Genomic DNA, 16,135 nt, shown 5'->3' with positions numbered 1-16,135 from the left:
TCTCTTGATCCAAGGTTTCGGTATTCCATATTAATGATTTCCTTTACTATAAAGGTTTAGAAATTAATTAGTTATTGTTGTACATATTACTCATCAATTTTTCTAGTGGGATTTATTACTAAAAATTCGTTTTGCCCGTCTTGAGGCATAAGGCTATCCACCTAGATTTCTCTATTAGAGCTTGTGTGTAGTGTTTAAAATGCCCAAGTTGAGTCTAAGGCCTTGTTTGCATATGGTTTCTTAAACATTCCAAATAGGGTGTCATTGTTACATGTCCACGAGTACATTCTTTGGATTTTCTAACATTCATAAAATTGCTGATTGTATTCCATATTGGTTTGATTTTACTATTACAATTCTATAAATTGTACCCTATCTAGGGATTTTTCTAAAAATAAAACTACTTCATAATTTATGTGCTCACTCTCAGCTTTGTCTTCTTTGAAATTATCATCCAAGTTAATTTTACTTGCTTTTTGTATTAATTTTATGTAATCATTTACTCTACATAATAAAATAAACAAGCGTAATATGCAGTGTTGTTGCTTGGTGTTAATTTTTCCGTACAATTGATACAAGTACTTTATTTTTGAACTATGGTAATTACTTGTGTATATGTATTATAGTTCTTTTATCTTCATCAAGCAATCACGCTTAGAACTTCAACTAATAACCATGAAAATAAAGTAGATACCATAATGTGTGTAAGAGAAAGATGTGTGAGTGATAAGTGTGTATATAAAATGAAAAATTTCAAGTGTATTTTATACCCAAGATACCAAGAGACACATGATCTAGGTGGATCACTAAAGGCTCAAGTTTCGAAGTCCTTGAATATCAATACCCCTGACAACCGTGTTTAAGTGTTCGTTGTTATGATTCTAGTGACGCAAACGGCACTCAAATCCGAGTTTGTATGACCAATTTATCACAATTTGAAGTTGAAAAGACAAGCAAGAGAAAGGGGGGCTATGACATGCCACATGGGACCTGCAATTTACATGCGAACCAACTATTTTCCTAACAATCACTGACATATGGCAACCATTCATTGACTCCTTTGATCTAACAAAAGACAAAGAAACAATCTTATATATATATATATATATATATATATATATATATATATATATATATATATAGATAGATAGATAGATAGATAGATAGATAGATAGATAGATATACACACGCACACACACAAAACAAACACACACACACACACACACACATATAAACCCCCAAATATATACCAAAAACCATATATATATATATAACAAAATTATAATGAACCATATAAATATGGTCACGGATCTGATAGGAGATTTGTTATATATTAACAATGGCATGTTATAACTATGGGTAATATATATGGTTATTTAATACCACATATATAAAAAACAAATTGTAACGTATTGTTAACAATGGATGTTATATATCGGTCACAAAAGTTATGTTAATGGACCAAATTGTTTTATGTAATTAAACATGTGTTGGATGGGGTCGACGGCTTTTGAACCCCTGATCGACCCATCCACCCACGACTTAAACTTAGTCTTCAAGCCAACCACCCAGTGAGCGGGGCTTTGTTTATTTTGCCAAATGTTTGTTATATAATCTATGTCATTTGCAATGGACGAGGAGGAGCACAAAATATGAAAGGTTGTGGAATGTTGACAAAACAACAAAACTTGGGGTCGAGGGAACCCTACATGCAGAACCTTGATGGTGAGGTTTTAGAGGCGGATTATTCAGTGGGAGTATTCTATGAATATTACATTTTGATGCTGTGAGGAATCTACAAGATTCCTTAAGGGACCAAAATTGACATTGTCGGAATGTGGCCAACTTTATACTCGTTTTAACCAGAATTTGCAATGATCACAATGGTGCAGTCAATTTTTGCATCTAAGCAACGAATTCTAGGGTTCATGGCAGAAACTCACTTTCTTCATTAATTATTGTGCACGAAGATCGAGACAAAAGTGCATCTTTCAGAAGTAGGTCATGTTTACAATTGGAGGTCTAAGGAGGACAAGACAAACCTTTTGGTTTTATGATTGTTTTGTTTTGGGTAGTTGAATTTCAAGTCACCCCAAGGATTAGAGGTATAATGATGTATTTTTCCATGTCCTTTCATTTATTTTTTATAAGATGAATGAAGCGACCTCCCCACTATTGAAGAAGGGCCCAAAGACGTAGTCCACACTAGATGAAATCCATTATCAAAATTTTGTGTGCATTGTCTTTATGATCTCCTTTATGTTTCTTCTTCTTTAAGTATTTGCACATATGGTTTTTACATGCTCTTTCATGCAATTTTGTTAACATCAACCGAAGAAAATATCTTGGGTAAGGTCAGTAAATCAAAGACTTCGGATCAAGTTTGGTATCAAAGCGGTCTTCTTGCTGATGTAAATTGCAAAAGTGAATGATAACCAAAGATTGGACGTGCAACACAAGGAGGGAAAATGGAGAAAGAAAAAGATATCTATAGGGATTTGTATCAGATGGCAGACATGGTAGATATATTTCTTGTATATTATGAGAAGAAATCGAAAATAAGAACTTAGATAAAGAAGAGGAGAATGCTTCAGTAAATGAAGAAGAACCTCCATCTCCATCTTCAAGTGAATGTTCTTCTTCCTCATCTTATTTTCATCATTAGAGTATTCAAGCAGAGAATGTTGGACCGAGAAGAATTCTACAAGAAGCAGAAGAGGAGAAGCAAGGATTGCAACTTCAGCTACGAGCCACAGAAGAGGCCTTGAAAAAGTTGAAGTACAGAGAGAGCTTGGTGAAGCCATCATCACCCACTCCAGAATTAGAAACTGAGGTAAAGGGTGTCAATGATTCTTATATTTCTTTTTCACATTATAATTATGATTTTTGTGCATTTAAAAAGCACACTACAGGTATTCGTTTGAAGCTAATGAAGAAGATGATATATTAAGGCAATGGATTAAGAGTTAATGGCCAAGTCATTATGAATCCCATCCAAGTGGTGGAATTACCCTGATATGAAGGATTGGGATATGTCAGAAAAAAGAAACAAGTGAGTCTTCAAGCAACAAGTTTGGGTCAGTGCAAGATGCTTAGAGCACATCACAACATTTCAGTGATAGTGAGCATTCCAAAGGAAGAGCTAAAGCAAGTTCTCCTCGCGAGAATTGAACTAGAGACAATCATTATGGAAAGGTTACGTCGACGTGGAAGGAGACACAACATAAGGACCCATATCCACATCAGGGGGAAAAGAAGGTCAAGAAAGTTTGGAGGAAGAAGAACCATTGTAGACATTGCAAGGCTATGCCCAAAGAAGGACAGGGAGCATAAGAAAGCACTTGTGCAGGATCCAACCAATGAAGCAGTTCAACAAGGAAGTCAACTACAGGAAGAAAATCCATTAACCTAGTTAGGTAAGGAAGGGGTAACTTTTCTAGGAAGTTCCGCATGGCCACCATTATAGATCACATGTTGATTTTTAATGTTTGTAAAAGTGATGAAGTGTATAACATCACTTATGAGTGTGAGTGCAACATGGTGATATTTTGGATTTTTAATTAGATAACAAAGGGTATGGTTTCTGATGTAAAATTAACCATGAGTGTGTTATAAATTTTGGCAAGTATGGTCCTCTTTGGAATCTTGCAATTTGGACATGTATTGGCAGCTACAAGTTTGCATATGGATAGAAGATTCGATTTCATCACTTTTGGCTCTAAAGTACACATGTGAAGGAGAAAAGAGTGTGAACTTCTAGAGACATTCGTTATGCAGATCGAGATCGCAGTACTGTTTATACTTTTAAAGGATCAAATTTCCCTCAGTGGGGAGGAATGATCCAATTGGATTCTTAAAGGCTCAAGTTTCAAAGTCCTTGAATATCAACAACATTGGCACCAAATTAAAGTGTCTGTTGCTATGATTCCTTTGGCGCAAATGACACTCAAATATGAGTCTGTATGACCAAATGATCAGAGTTTGAAGTTGACAGGACAAGCATGAAAAGGGTGGCCTACAATGTGCCACATGGGATGCAAGGCTTAAATGGAAACCAATTATTGTCCTACCAGTCACTAACATATGGAAACAAATCATTGAATCCTTTTGTCCTACAAAAGACAAAGAAACAAATATATATATATATATATATATATATATAGTTAATGTATTACCCCTGTGAGGCATATAAAACAAAATTATAACTAACCATATAAATATGGTCATGGATCTGATTGGAGGTTCATTATATATTAACAATGGCATGTTATAACCATGGGTAATGTATATGGTTATTTAATACCATATATATAAAACAAATTGTAATGTATTGTTAACAACATATGTTATATATTGGTCACAATGGTTATGCCAATGAACCAAATTGTTTTATGTATTAAAACATGTGTTGGATGGGGTTGATGGTTTTGAACCCCCAACTGACCCAACTTCCCATGACCTAAACTTAGTTTTCCAACCAACCACCTAATGGGCGGGGCTTTGTTTATTCCGCCAAAATTTTGTTATATAAGCCATGTCATTGCAATTGATGGGGAGGAGTGCGAAACGTAGAAGGTTGTGGAATGTTGACAGAACAACATAACCTAGAGCGGGGGAAATCTGCATGAAGAACCTTGACGACGAGGTTCCAAAGGTAAAATATTCTTGGGGAATATTCCATTTTGATGCTGTGAGGAATCTAAAAGATTCCCTTAGGGGCCAGAAGCAACATTGTCAGAATGTGGCCAGATTTATACTCATTTTAATCAAAATTTCACGAGGATCACAATGGTGTAGTTAGTTTTTGCATATGAGTAGTGGATTCAGGGGTCATGGGAGAAACTCACTTTATTCATTAATTATTGGGCATGAAGTTTGAGACAACAATGCATCTTTAAGAAGTAAGCCATATTTACAATTAGAAGTATCAAGATGATGAGACAAAACTTCTGGTGATGTGATTTTTATGACAATGTAGACTGGTCACATGCTAAATCAAATGTGGTTTCATATCACTTTCAAGATTGGTGTTATGTTACATGGTCGAAGATATTTAATTATGTAATAATTTACAGAGTTATTTACTAATTATATGGTTGAGAAATATTTAGTGAAAATTTGGTAAAACAATTTTTGGTTAAATTATGACTTTTTGTTGTTTAAAATGAGTTTTCCACTGTATATATAAATTCAAATCTAAACCTTAAAAAGTTCTGGGTTATGGAGAGCTCACTCAAATCCTTATAAAATTTTGGACAAATTAAAATAATAAATAAATAAATATCTTGGCTCTAAACTAACATATGACTAGTAAACTATTTCTTAATTTTATTATATTTTGAATTTTATTTTAAACTTTAAAAAATTCGTTGAAAATTATAATTTCCAATTATTAATATGGAATTTTATTTTCATATATTTTAAAAGTTTTAATTTATTCTAAGATAATTATTTTATGAAAATACAAAATTAATTAAGATAAATAGCTTGTATAATGTGCACACCTATAACAACTTACAATTGGTATATTTTTAAGCTTTCTCTAAATTGGGTTAATATAAAGATGTCCCAATATATGTTGAAACCTTGTGTCAACTTTTTTGTTGTTGTTGAGATATAGATTTTGATTGGATAGTAACTTAAACAGGAGTAATTTTTGGTATTGAGTGGAGGTGAACAAATTTAAGGGAAACCCTTAATTACTAGATAAACTTGTCAGAAATGCAGGCATTTTTAGGACTTGAGCTTATAGGTAAATTGATATTACCACCTTTCTATAGATGCTTCATGAACTTGAATGATGTAAATCTCAAGTGCTCTGGAAGTCACACTTTAAAGCCTATTCCCTTTTTTCATGCTAATTGGAATGAAATATTTTCATCGATTCCCTCTTTCATGCTAATTAGAATGAAAATGTGAATGACAATGTATAATCACTTTCTCTATGAAATAGTTTTTGAATAATAACATTGCGACTTTATGTAAGGTTGTTGTGGATGGGTGTGGTGGTCAATTTAGATACTTCAAAATTTTGGATGATCTAAAGTCTAAGACCTCTAGAATCCGTGATTTAAAATTCATGACCTCTTCCCATGTTAATTGGTAAAAAAAAAATATAAACGACAACATATAATCACATTTTCTATAAAATAATTTTTATTATAACATTAAAATTATATAGTTTTTATCATAACATCAAAATTTATATAGAATGAGATCATCAATTATGAATTACCACATATAATCACATTCTCCATAAAATAATATGTAATCGTATATTATTTTATTAGTGACTCATGTGAAGGTGATCATAACTTCATATCTCCATAAAATAATATTTAATGGTATATTATTTTATTAGTGACTTCGTGTGAAGGTGATCATACCTTCATATCTCCATAAAATAATATTTAATGGTATATTATTTTATTAGTGACTTCATGTGAAGGTGATCATACCTTCATATCTCCATAAAATAATATTTAATGGTATATTATTTTATTAGTGACTTTGTGTGAAGGTGATCATACCTTCATATCTCCATAAAATAATACTTAATGGTATATTATTTTATTAGTGACTTCGTGTGAAGGTGATCATACCTTTATATCTCCATAAAATAATATTTAATGGTATATTATTTTATTAGTGACTTCGTGTGAAGGTGATCATACTTTCATATCTCCATAAAATAATATTTAATGGTATATTATTTTATTAGTAACTTCATGTCAAGGTTATCATAACTTTATATCTCCATAAAATAATATTTAATCGTATATTATTTTACTAGTAACTTCATGCGAAGGTAACTTCATATCTCCCTAAAATAAAATTTGATCATAACATTGTGATTTTATATAATTTTATATGAGGTGATCATATCATCTATTATATTCCTTACGACTTTATATACAAATGGGTTGGTCAATTTAGATATCTCATAAGTTGAGATGATCTAAAGTTAATTCGTTATTAAAATTTCATTTCCTCTTATTGCCTTACATAGTAATTTCGTCCACTTTTATGGTGGGAGGTAGGTTTGTTATTTATAATATAATTTCGTTGACTTTTATGGTATGAGGTAGGTTTGTCCTTTATAATATAATTTCGTTGATTTTTATGGTGTGAGGTAGGTTTGTCATTTATAATATAATCTGTGAACGAAGTGGAATGTGTTTAGCGTCCAATGGAATGGTACCCTTGAAGTATTGAAAAATTGTGGTTGGCTTTGAATGAAAATGTACCCCTTAGACGCAATGAGAAAATTTAGTGTGCGTTGAATGGAATGGCACCAGCCGGTGATGTAATGAAAAATTGAAAATTGTAGAGGAGAATAAAAGAAATATATATAGAAATTAACGAATTTCCAGACATCTTTATTTGGACCATGGATTTTATGTTAGATAACCCATGGATTTTGGCTTCCATTTTGAATTTAGTATATCCCATATCCATCACATCTGTGTCGAGCACATCTGTTTGCCTATTGCCGAACCCTCACCTCAAGCGCTAACATAACCGCGTTGATTTAATCTTTATAAGGCGCATTCTTGCTTGCAGTTTCCTGCGCTAAGTTGCATCGTTGTTATTATTCTGCCTATCAGTCCATCCATTATCTATATTATACCAATAACAATGGCATCTCTAACAACAGGTCCCCTTTCCGATTTGGCTGCTTCTTCCTCCTCCACTGCCTCCTGGTGTGCCTCGACTTCTTATTCCGACTACGATGTGTTCATAAACCATCGTGGGCCGGATGTTAAGAACACTTTCGCCAGTCATCTCTACAGACGGCTTCGTGACCATGGATTAAGAGTGTTTCTGGACAAGCCCGAATTGGAGGAGGGTCAGAGTATTTTTTCTCAAATAGACCATGCTATTCGAGTAGCCTCTGTCCACATTGCTATATTTTCCAAGAATTATGCACAATCCAGTTGGTGCCTCGATGAACTCGTCCTGATGAAAGAGTCAGGGGCTACCATCCTTCCCGTTTTTCTCAACGTGAAACCTTCTGTGGTCCGGCACACTGGTGAGGACGGAGAGTTCGCTGAAGCACTGCAAAAGCACCGAGAGAAAACAACATTCAACCCTCGAACCGGGGAACGGAAAAGACGTTACGACTCGGATACTATCCAAAAATGGAGAAAAGCTCTTTCTGATGCGGCGGATATAAGCGGCTTTGATCTGAAAGCTTTTAATGGGTGAGCATCTTTTCTTTCTTTTTTCAGAAGAAGTAAAGCTATCCTTTTATTAATAAAAACAGGAGAGTAAAAACAAAAGAGTGTACATAATTTATGAGATGATTTGTAGATTTTTATCAATTTTCCTATATCTGTTATCTGCTACATAAATGTCTAAATTATTCCTATAATCATTTTTTTTTATCACTTACATAACCAGCATCATTATATCTTTACAAAAACACATTTGACAAACAACAACAAAAAAATACTACAGCAGAATTCGCCCAAAAGATCAACTGTCCCATTTCCGCTCCTAAAAATGATTGAAGTATCCAGCATCGGTCAATACACCCGTTCATAAGCATCGGACTCCGAGCATCGGTCAATACACCCTGTTCATAAGCGGTTCCTCTTTTTGAGATCCTTTGCGATTCTGATTCTGATAAAAAGAGCTTATCAGTTGCCGGATTCTCCTCATCTCCTTGTTTTTTACTTGTCCGCGTTAGTTTTCAATTATGTCGGAATGATATTAGATGCAATATGATACTCAGACATTTCTCACTGCTTATTTTTCTCTCAATTACAATTATTCAGGGACGAGGGCGAACTCTTGGATAAAGTGTTGCAAAAAGTTTTGAAAACGGTTCCAAGAACACCATTGGATGTTGCTAAATATCCAACTGGTCTGGGCGAAAAGTTGCAGGAGTTTGAAAAAGCAGTGCTATCGCAACATGAGGAGGAGCGGCTGAAAACGGAAATTGTTGGAATAGTTGGTGTGGGCGGGGTAGGCAAAACGACACTGGCCAAACAAATTTTCAACTGCATGGGATCTTGTTACAATAAATCCTCCTTTATATTTGATGTTAGAGAAAAGGCAGCTAGAATGTCTCTAAACTCTGTGCAGAGCCAGCTTATTAAGGACTTGAAAGGTATGGATATCAAAATTGACAGTACTGCCCAGGGTATAGGGATACTTAAAAGGCATCTCTCATCTTGTCACGCTCTTATCGTTCTAGACGATGTAGATAGTGCCGATCAGCTGGATGTGATATTGCCAATTAAGCATATCCTTAGTCCCCAAAGCTTGATTTTGGTTACCTCCAGGGACAAGCATGTCCTCAAAAGCTCAGGAATGTTAGGGTCGTCAATTTATAATTTAGGGGGGCTGAATACACGACACTCCAAAGAACTCTTCTGCTCATATGCCTTTTATCACTCACTCCCTCCACCAGAATTTGAAAATCTGGTAGATCTGTTTGTAAAGGCGTGTGATGGCTTGCCATTATCATTAAAGGTATTCGGAGCGCTTGTTTGCGGAAGAAATGACAGAAGGTACTGGGAGGAGCTATTGGATCAACTTCACAAGACATTACCTGTGGAAATACATCAAAGGCTTAGAATCAGTTATGACAAACTCCATGAGGAGGAACAACGATTATTCTTAGATATTGCTTGTTATTTCATAGGAGAAGACAGAGATTTGGCTATAAAATTATGGGGTGTGGTGGGACTTCAAAATCTAGAAGACAAGTGTCTACTGGAGGTGGATCATGGAAATAAGATAAAAATAATAAAAATGCATGATCACATAAGAGATCTAGGAAGAAATATTGCGCAGGACGTATCCATGCCCCTCCGTCTATGGTCTTACACGACAAACACCATTGATGATTGGTTGGAGCAATCGTCATCTGTAAGTGCTTGAATCAGTTAAAAGCTTTGTCTTTGGCTTTAAAACGAACTTGAATCTGTTAAAACTTTTGTCTTTGGCTTTAAAACGAACTTTTAGTTTTCTTGAAATTGAAGATAAACATAGATCTGTGTGATTTTTACTTTTGATCAATTAACAGGTAACAACTGAAGTTCACGGAATCAAGACGATTAATCGAGCACATCGTTTTTCCGATTCGCTCATCACGAGGAGTTCAGAAATGTCATGGTATAGAAGATGGTGTGATGAGGTATTCGGGAACTGTTTGAGGCATCTATTCAATAATTTTGGTCGTGGTGGTATTCTGAATTTGCAGCTTGTTACAACTGAAGCTGGTTATTTAGAAAACATAATGAGGAGGGCACGGTCACCAAATCTCATATGGCTCCGATGGTATAAGTGTCCATATTCTTGTCTGCCTTCCTGGATCCCGATGGAGAATTTGAAAGTTTTAGAAATAGCCGGGGGCCAATTGGAGATATTGTGGAAACGTCAATCTCAGGTATGTTTATTGATCTTTCTTAATTTCATTACAAATTCCATCTGTAAGCGAAAATTGTCAATTACATCTTTTTGATCGCTCAAATCTGAACATTGCAGGCGCCTCTGAAGTTGCGTGAGTTAAATATCATCGCTCCTCTTTCGGCCTTTCCCAAGTCCATAGGGCAGCTGAAGCATCTGGAAAAGATTATCATCTGTTGTCCACATTTCCACGGCATCCTACTGGAAAGTTTGCCTGAAGAATTTTGTTACCTTCGCTCCTTGAAATACTTGGAGTTAAAAGGGTGTGAGAAAATGATGTCGCTGCCTGATTCCTTCGGAAAGCTTACAACTCTCGAGCACATCGATTTGACAAATGCTTCCAGCTTGCAAAAGCTTCCGGATAGTTTTGGGCATTTAAGTCGACTCAAACATCTATCGTTCTGCAATTGCTCCAATTTGACCATTTCCAATAGAGCACTTGGAAACATTACCACTCTGGAATTCTTGGATCTTTCATCATGTAAGAAGGTGAAAGAATTGCCATCCCAAGTTGCACGACAACGACACTTGGGAGAATTATTACTGGAGGGAACAGACTTAAAAGAATTGCCCGGAGGTATGGGCGAACTCTGCAACTTGAGAGTTATGACAATAGGAGGAGATTTGTTCACAGAGAATTTGTTGGAAGAGCTGCCACCTTGCCTCGGTTATCTTAAGAGCTTGAATGATTTGTCAGTGACCGGTTCACGGAAACTGACACGCCTGCCAGAATCATTTGGACCGTCGAGTCCGTTGAAAAAGTTGAAATTATGGAAATGTGGGATAGAATACTTGCCACAAGATTTCGCTATGATGAAGTCTCTGGAGATTTTAAGTGTAGATAAATGTCCGTTGCTGGAACTTCCATTCAGAAGGGTTGAAGGAGGAACAGGGGAAAGACAGTTGGATAAATTGTCATCCACCGATGACAATTGCATGTTTGGCCTTCGGGAGCTATGGATGTCAGGGACAAAAATATTGGAGGCAGGCTTTCCGGTGGGCATTTGCCCTAATCTTCAAACTCTGACTTTACAGTCTTGTTCAGAATTGAGGCAAATAAGCTGTTTTACTGGTTTGGGAAAGCTTGAGTTTCTCGAAATGATCCAATGTGATAAAGTGAAAGACCTGCCGAGTTTTGAACCCTTGGTATCTTTAAAGCAGTTGTGGGTTGTAGGCTGTGACGAGATAAAGAGCATAGAAGGCCTGGGGAAGCTCACAAAGCTCAGAGAACTACGTGTTCGTAAATGTCATGAGATACACGAGCTTTTTGGTGTGGTACACATAATGTCATTGAAGAAGCTGTATATTGCAGGGTGTCCCAAATTAAAGTGGGTTAATGGAGTGTTGGAGCAGTTGCAGCTCCGACTCAAGCAAGGATTTAATGTTGAAAACAAAGATGGCAAAGATAACTAATTTGACCATGATTTATTGGTAGGGGATTTCCCTGAAACATTTTTACATGGAATCCATTTGAAAGAAGCAACTTTTAATTGCCAAGTCCAATACTGATTATATTTCATGCAGATTGTTATGGATTGTATTGTAATATTATTTTGATATAATGTGTTATAATTTATCAAATATAATTGTATTGTAATAATTTATGTTATAATTGTATTGTAATATTATTTTGATATAATGTGTTATAATTTATCAAATATCTTTATTAATTATATTTATAAATATAATTAATTGTATTGAAAGATATTTTTACTTATGGGGTCTGGGAAATGTGTTATGATATGTAATTATTACGGAAAGGTAGTTTCACTTTGGACAATCTCTTTGCTTATAAAAAACAGTATATAATATCATTAAAATCTTGAAAACAGGTTGTAAGTAAGTTCAGTATAACATTCTATAATCATTTGATATTTCTGCAGACCTCTGTCACTGTGAATTGACCAGATTATATCTTTATTTGCAGGACAGTGCATTAAGAAAGGACCGCTAGACTCTTAAGAGATGAGGAACTACTGAAGAGTAAACCAGCCAGTATATATGAACACTAATAATGATTTTATTCCTTTAAATAATTCGATTCATCTCTGTATTAGTGTTCAATTTTGTATGAAATAATAGTTTTCCTGTTTAAGAAGAGATCGTTGGCCATTGTATTATCACCCAAATCTTATTTGAATGTGTAAAAAGGAACCAAAACATAAAATAGTTAAAAACACTTCTTTCTGAATGTGAAATAGTATTTGGATGGTTTATATTTTCCTTAATATCAATTCAATCTGAACATTGTATTTTAATCCTTTTAAGAAGCAGGTTGAATTTATAGTCAAAACGGCCAATGGCAGAGATTGAAGGTTACACTCTGAGTGCATATTCAATGCACTGCAAAAATGATAATTGGCTTTGTGCTGTGGCAGGGTTGGGCAATTTCAAAACAGACGAAAAGTATGTTGTGAGCTGCACTGCAAAAATGGTAAATCTTACTAAAAACAATTCTATTGATTTTGGGTTGTAATAGAGTTAGAATTTCAAAACAGACTCATTAGTCAAATCACTAATTTAATGGTTTTCGCAATTTAAATCTTTACACTTTGCAAAAAAAATCCCGTGGGCTGTCGTATCACTGCTGACGCGCACCAGAAGACGCCGACGAAAATTTCCACGACAGTGTAGATTGGTCATGTGTGAAGGAAATGGGGTTCAATATCACAGATGTAGCATAATGTTAAATAAGTGGAGGTTTGACCAAAAAAATCCGTATCCTCTATCTTTTATGACAGTGTAGACTGGTCACGTGCTAAAGAAAATGTGGTTTCATATCACTTTCCAGTTTGGTGTTATGTTAAATAGTATTAATTTTTGTAGTTATTTATTAATTATAAAATTTAAAATTGTTTAGCTAAAATTTGGTAAGATAATTTTTAGTTAAATTATAATTTTTTGTTATTTAAAATGAGTTTTTTTTATGGTATATAAATTTAAATTTTAAAATGTTTTGGATTATAGAATGCTGACTTGAATTTTTATTAAATTTGGACAAATTATATTAATATAATAATTAAAAAAAGAAATTATTCTAAAACAACATATAACTAATTCTCCAATGGGGTGAGAACTTCGAAGCACATGGCAATCGAGTCCCATGAATGACAACATATGGCTTGCCGGCGGAGGATTGGCCTCCTGATCCCCTCATCTCAATCGACACAACGAGAGGTGTACTGGAAGAGTTTATTGCAATCGTGCGAGACTTCGTTTCGTCTCAGAGAACATGGGTGGTGTAAGGTTAACGAGCGGGATGGCAAGGAAGGTTGGCATTTGCATTTGTGTCTTGGTTTGGTGTTGGGATCCTGGGTGGTATCATGCGCGTAAGCATAAGCGACAACAGAGGACCTCCAGCGCGGGAGGGTGGTATTCAATATTCCTCTTTGACTTTGGTATGGTGAATTCAGTAGAGTATTTTTCCCAAGATATCCCGGGCTTTACTGTGCCTGCATTGTGTGGACGTTGGTAAACGAGGGAAATTGTTATTTCGGTTTTCTATGGTTTTTAACATGTTTGAGTGGCTGGGTTGAGAGAGGAGCCCGAAGGTGGTATCGCAGGAGGTATAGTTGAGAGTGGCAGTGTCTCTTGGTGGAATTCTCCATTTCTGAAGCCTGGCCTAGAATTTGGCGGGACTGGTGGTTTGGTGGGCAGCGGTGACACCAGAGTCGTCCTCTTGGAATACACAGGGTCGTCGACATCTTGGTGTGGTCTGTGCGAAGCTTCTTGGGTAGCGTCGGCCTGGGGCATGTTCTCCCCGGATTTTCCTTCTCCTGCTACTCAACCTCGTGCCGGGGTTCCCATCAGGTGGCAAGGCAATGGCTAGGGTGCAGTGGGTGGCCTTCTAAGGCATTCTAAGAGTGTTGGGAGTCCTGGCTCTCGAGGGTGGTGGTCGGGGCAAAGTCCAGCGGGATGAAATTTGAAATTTGTTGGTGTCGGCCCTCCTGACTTGAGCCACATGAAATAATCCACATGACGTGGGCGCTCCTCCCTGTCAGCCATGCCAGGGTTTGTGGGCTCGGATGAATTGGCAATAGTGTTGGTTGGTGCACGCCGCGGTGGCAAGACAGTGGGTCGCTCTTGTCACGCTGACATGGAACTACGTAGTGGTTGTGGTGGAGGTAAGCGGGGCTCCAGTGGTGGCGGTGGTGTTCGGGCACAACAAACTCAGCGTCAGGGTGGCAAATGAGGAGGAGGAACAACTAACCGTGGATCTGGGCGACATGCAGCTCCCGGCTCGCAAGAACTTCAACACCGTTGTTTGGAAAATTGTCGGGAAATCATTCAAACTCTAATGGATCGGGTGGACGCAGCGGAACAGGATAGTTGGGAGGAGCATGTTGAGTTGATGGCCACGTTGGATAGGATGCACTACTTTCAGTGCTAGGTTAGAGAGCAAGTGGTGGTGGTCTAGCGAGGCCAAAACCACCTTGTAGAAAAAGTGGAAAAGCTGGAGACTTGGCTGGCGCACTTCGAAGGGCACGTCTAGTGCAACTTCCATCCCCCGCCTCCTCCAGGAACAACCCCGGACAACCCAACTTCCATTACGTCGGATGACTAGTATGCTTTTAGGTGTTTTTTATGTATTGTCTATTTTTTGGTGCCTCTGGCCCTCTCGTTTGTGCACGTTTTCCTTAGCCTTCTTTCTGTATTTTTGTCACTTGTTGCAAACATTGGTCAATAAACCCGGTCTAGGTGAGATCACCTGCTTTTTGCTCTGTTTGTTGTACATCTTTTTCTCAATATAAATAGAATATTGATTTACAAAAAAACAACATATAATTAGAAAACTATTGTTTAATTTTATTATATTTTGAATTTTATTTTAAATTTTAAAAAAATAGTTGAAAATTATAAGTTTTAATCAAAATTAATTTTGACATAGAATTTTATTTTTATATATTTAAAAGTTTTATTTTATTTTTATATATTTTAAAAGTTTTAATTTATTTTAAGATAATTCATTGAAAAAAAAATTATTGAAAAAAACATAGACACATTTAAAAAAATTAATGTAACTTTATTTTTTTAATCCATTCAAATTTAAATCATTAATAATTCTTCCCCACCCTTTAAATTTGAAGATGAAAAGAGCACCTACTCTTTGAATTTGAAAATGAAAAGAGCAAAGCTGCATTTTTAATTATTGAATTTTTTAATTTAATACTAATTAAATTTTTTTATTTTTTAAATAAAAAATAAATTCAAAACTTTTTTTTTCCAAAGAAAAAATCGAATTTTTTATTACCAGGATAAAAAGTTACATAGTATATGCCGAAGCATTCATTTTGGTCTATAATTTGCAAATCATAGAGCTCACTGGATGAATATTCAGTCCAGTTAACAACAAGTAGAGAGAATCACTGAGCAAAAACACGACCTCCTCATATGAGGATTTCAGGCCAGTGCCTGTTAGATATGAGAGCAACGTTTAGAAAAGAAGGGGCAAAAAAATTAAAAGCAAAATTTCAAGAGAAAACGACCACAGCAAGAACAGAGGAGCCAAACTTGGAGGATCAAGTCTTCCTCCCCTTTTTCTTCTCCACCTTTCGCCATTCTCCTTGGGTTATGGGAACAATTTGAAGTGGATTTTCTTCGCCGGGTCGAGGATTTTCTTTGTCTGAATCTGAGGTATCTGATGAATGCTGCCTTTTGGTTCCACTAGTTTCCATTTTATTTGAATTTTTTCCAGATTGTGATTCCATGGTCTCTT

The 16,135-nt window shown here is 35.8% G+C and overlaps 2 protein-coding genes across 2 annotated transcripts; both read left to right on the top strand.

Annotated features, from left to right (window-relative positions):
- Window positions 1–7,638: 7,638 nt before the first annotated feature.
- On the top strand, window positions 7,639–9,891 carry LOC149215012 (disease resistance protein RUN1-like). Its single transcript, XM_089389590.1, has 2 exons — window positions 7,639–8,204; window positions 8,781–9,891. The coding sequence occupies exons 1-2, from the start codon at window positions 7,639–7,641 to the stop codon at window positions 9,889–9,891; spliced, it is 1,677 nt and encodes a 558-aa protein (XP_089245716.1).
- A 158-nt stretch (window positions 9,892–10,049) lies between these two features.
- Window positions 10,050–11,841, top strand: LOC149215011 (uncharacterized). The gene is made up of 2 exons (XM_089391030.1): window positions 10,050–10,399; window positions 10,498–11,841. The coding sequence occupies exons 1-2, from the start codon at window positions 10,118–10,120 to the stop codon at window positions 11,830–11,832; spliced, it is 1,617 nt and encodes a 538-aa protein (XP_089247156.1). The 5' UTR covers window positions 10,050–10,117; the 3' UTR covers window positions 11,833–11,841.
- The last annotated feature ends 4,294 nt before the right edge of the window (window positions 11,842–16,135 follow it).

Source organism: Pinus tabuliformis, chromosome 1_1 (assembly GCF_031772625.1).
Source record: "Pinus tabuliformis cultivar Carrire ecotype Pingquan chromosome 1_1, CPIR1, whole genome shotgun sequence".
NCBI classification, from domain to species: domain Eukaryota; kingdom Viridiplantae; phylum Streptophyta; class Pinopsida; order Pinales; family Pinaceae; genus Pinus; species Pinus tabuliformis.
Note: the sequence above shows the minus strand (reverse complement) of the source record. Positions and strands in the feature narration are given on the sequence as shown.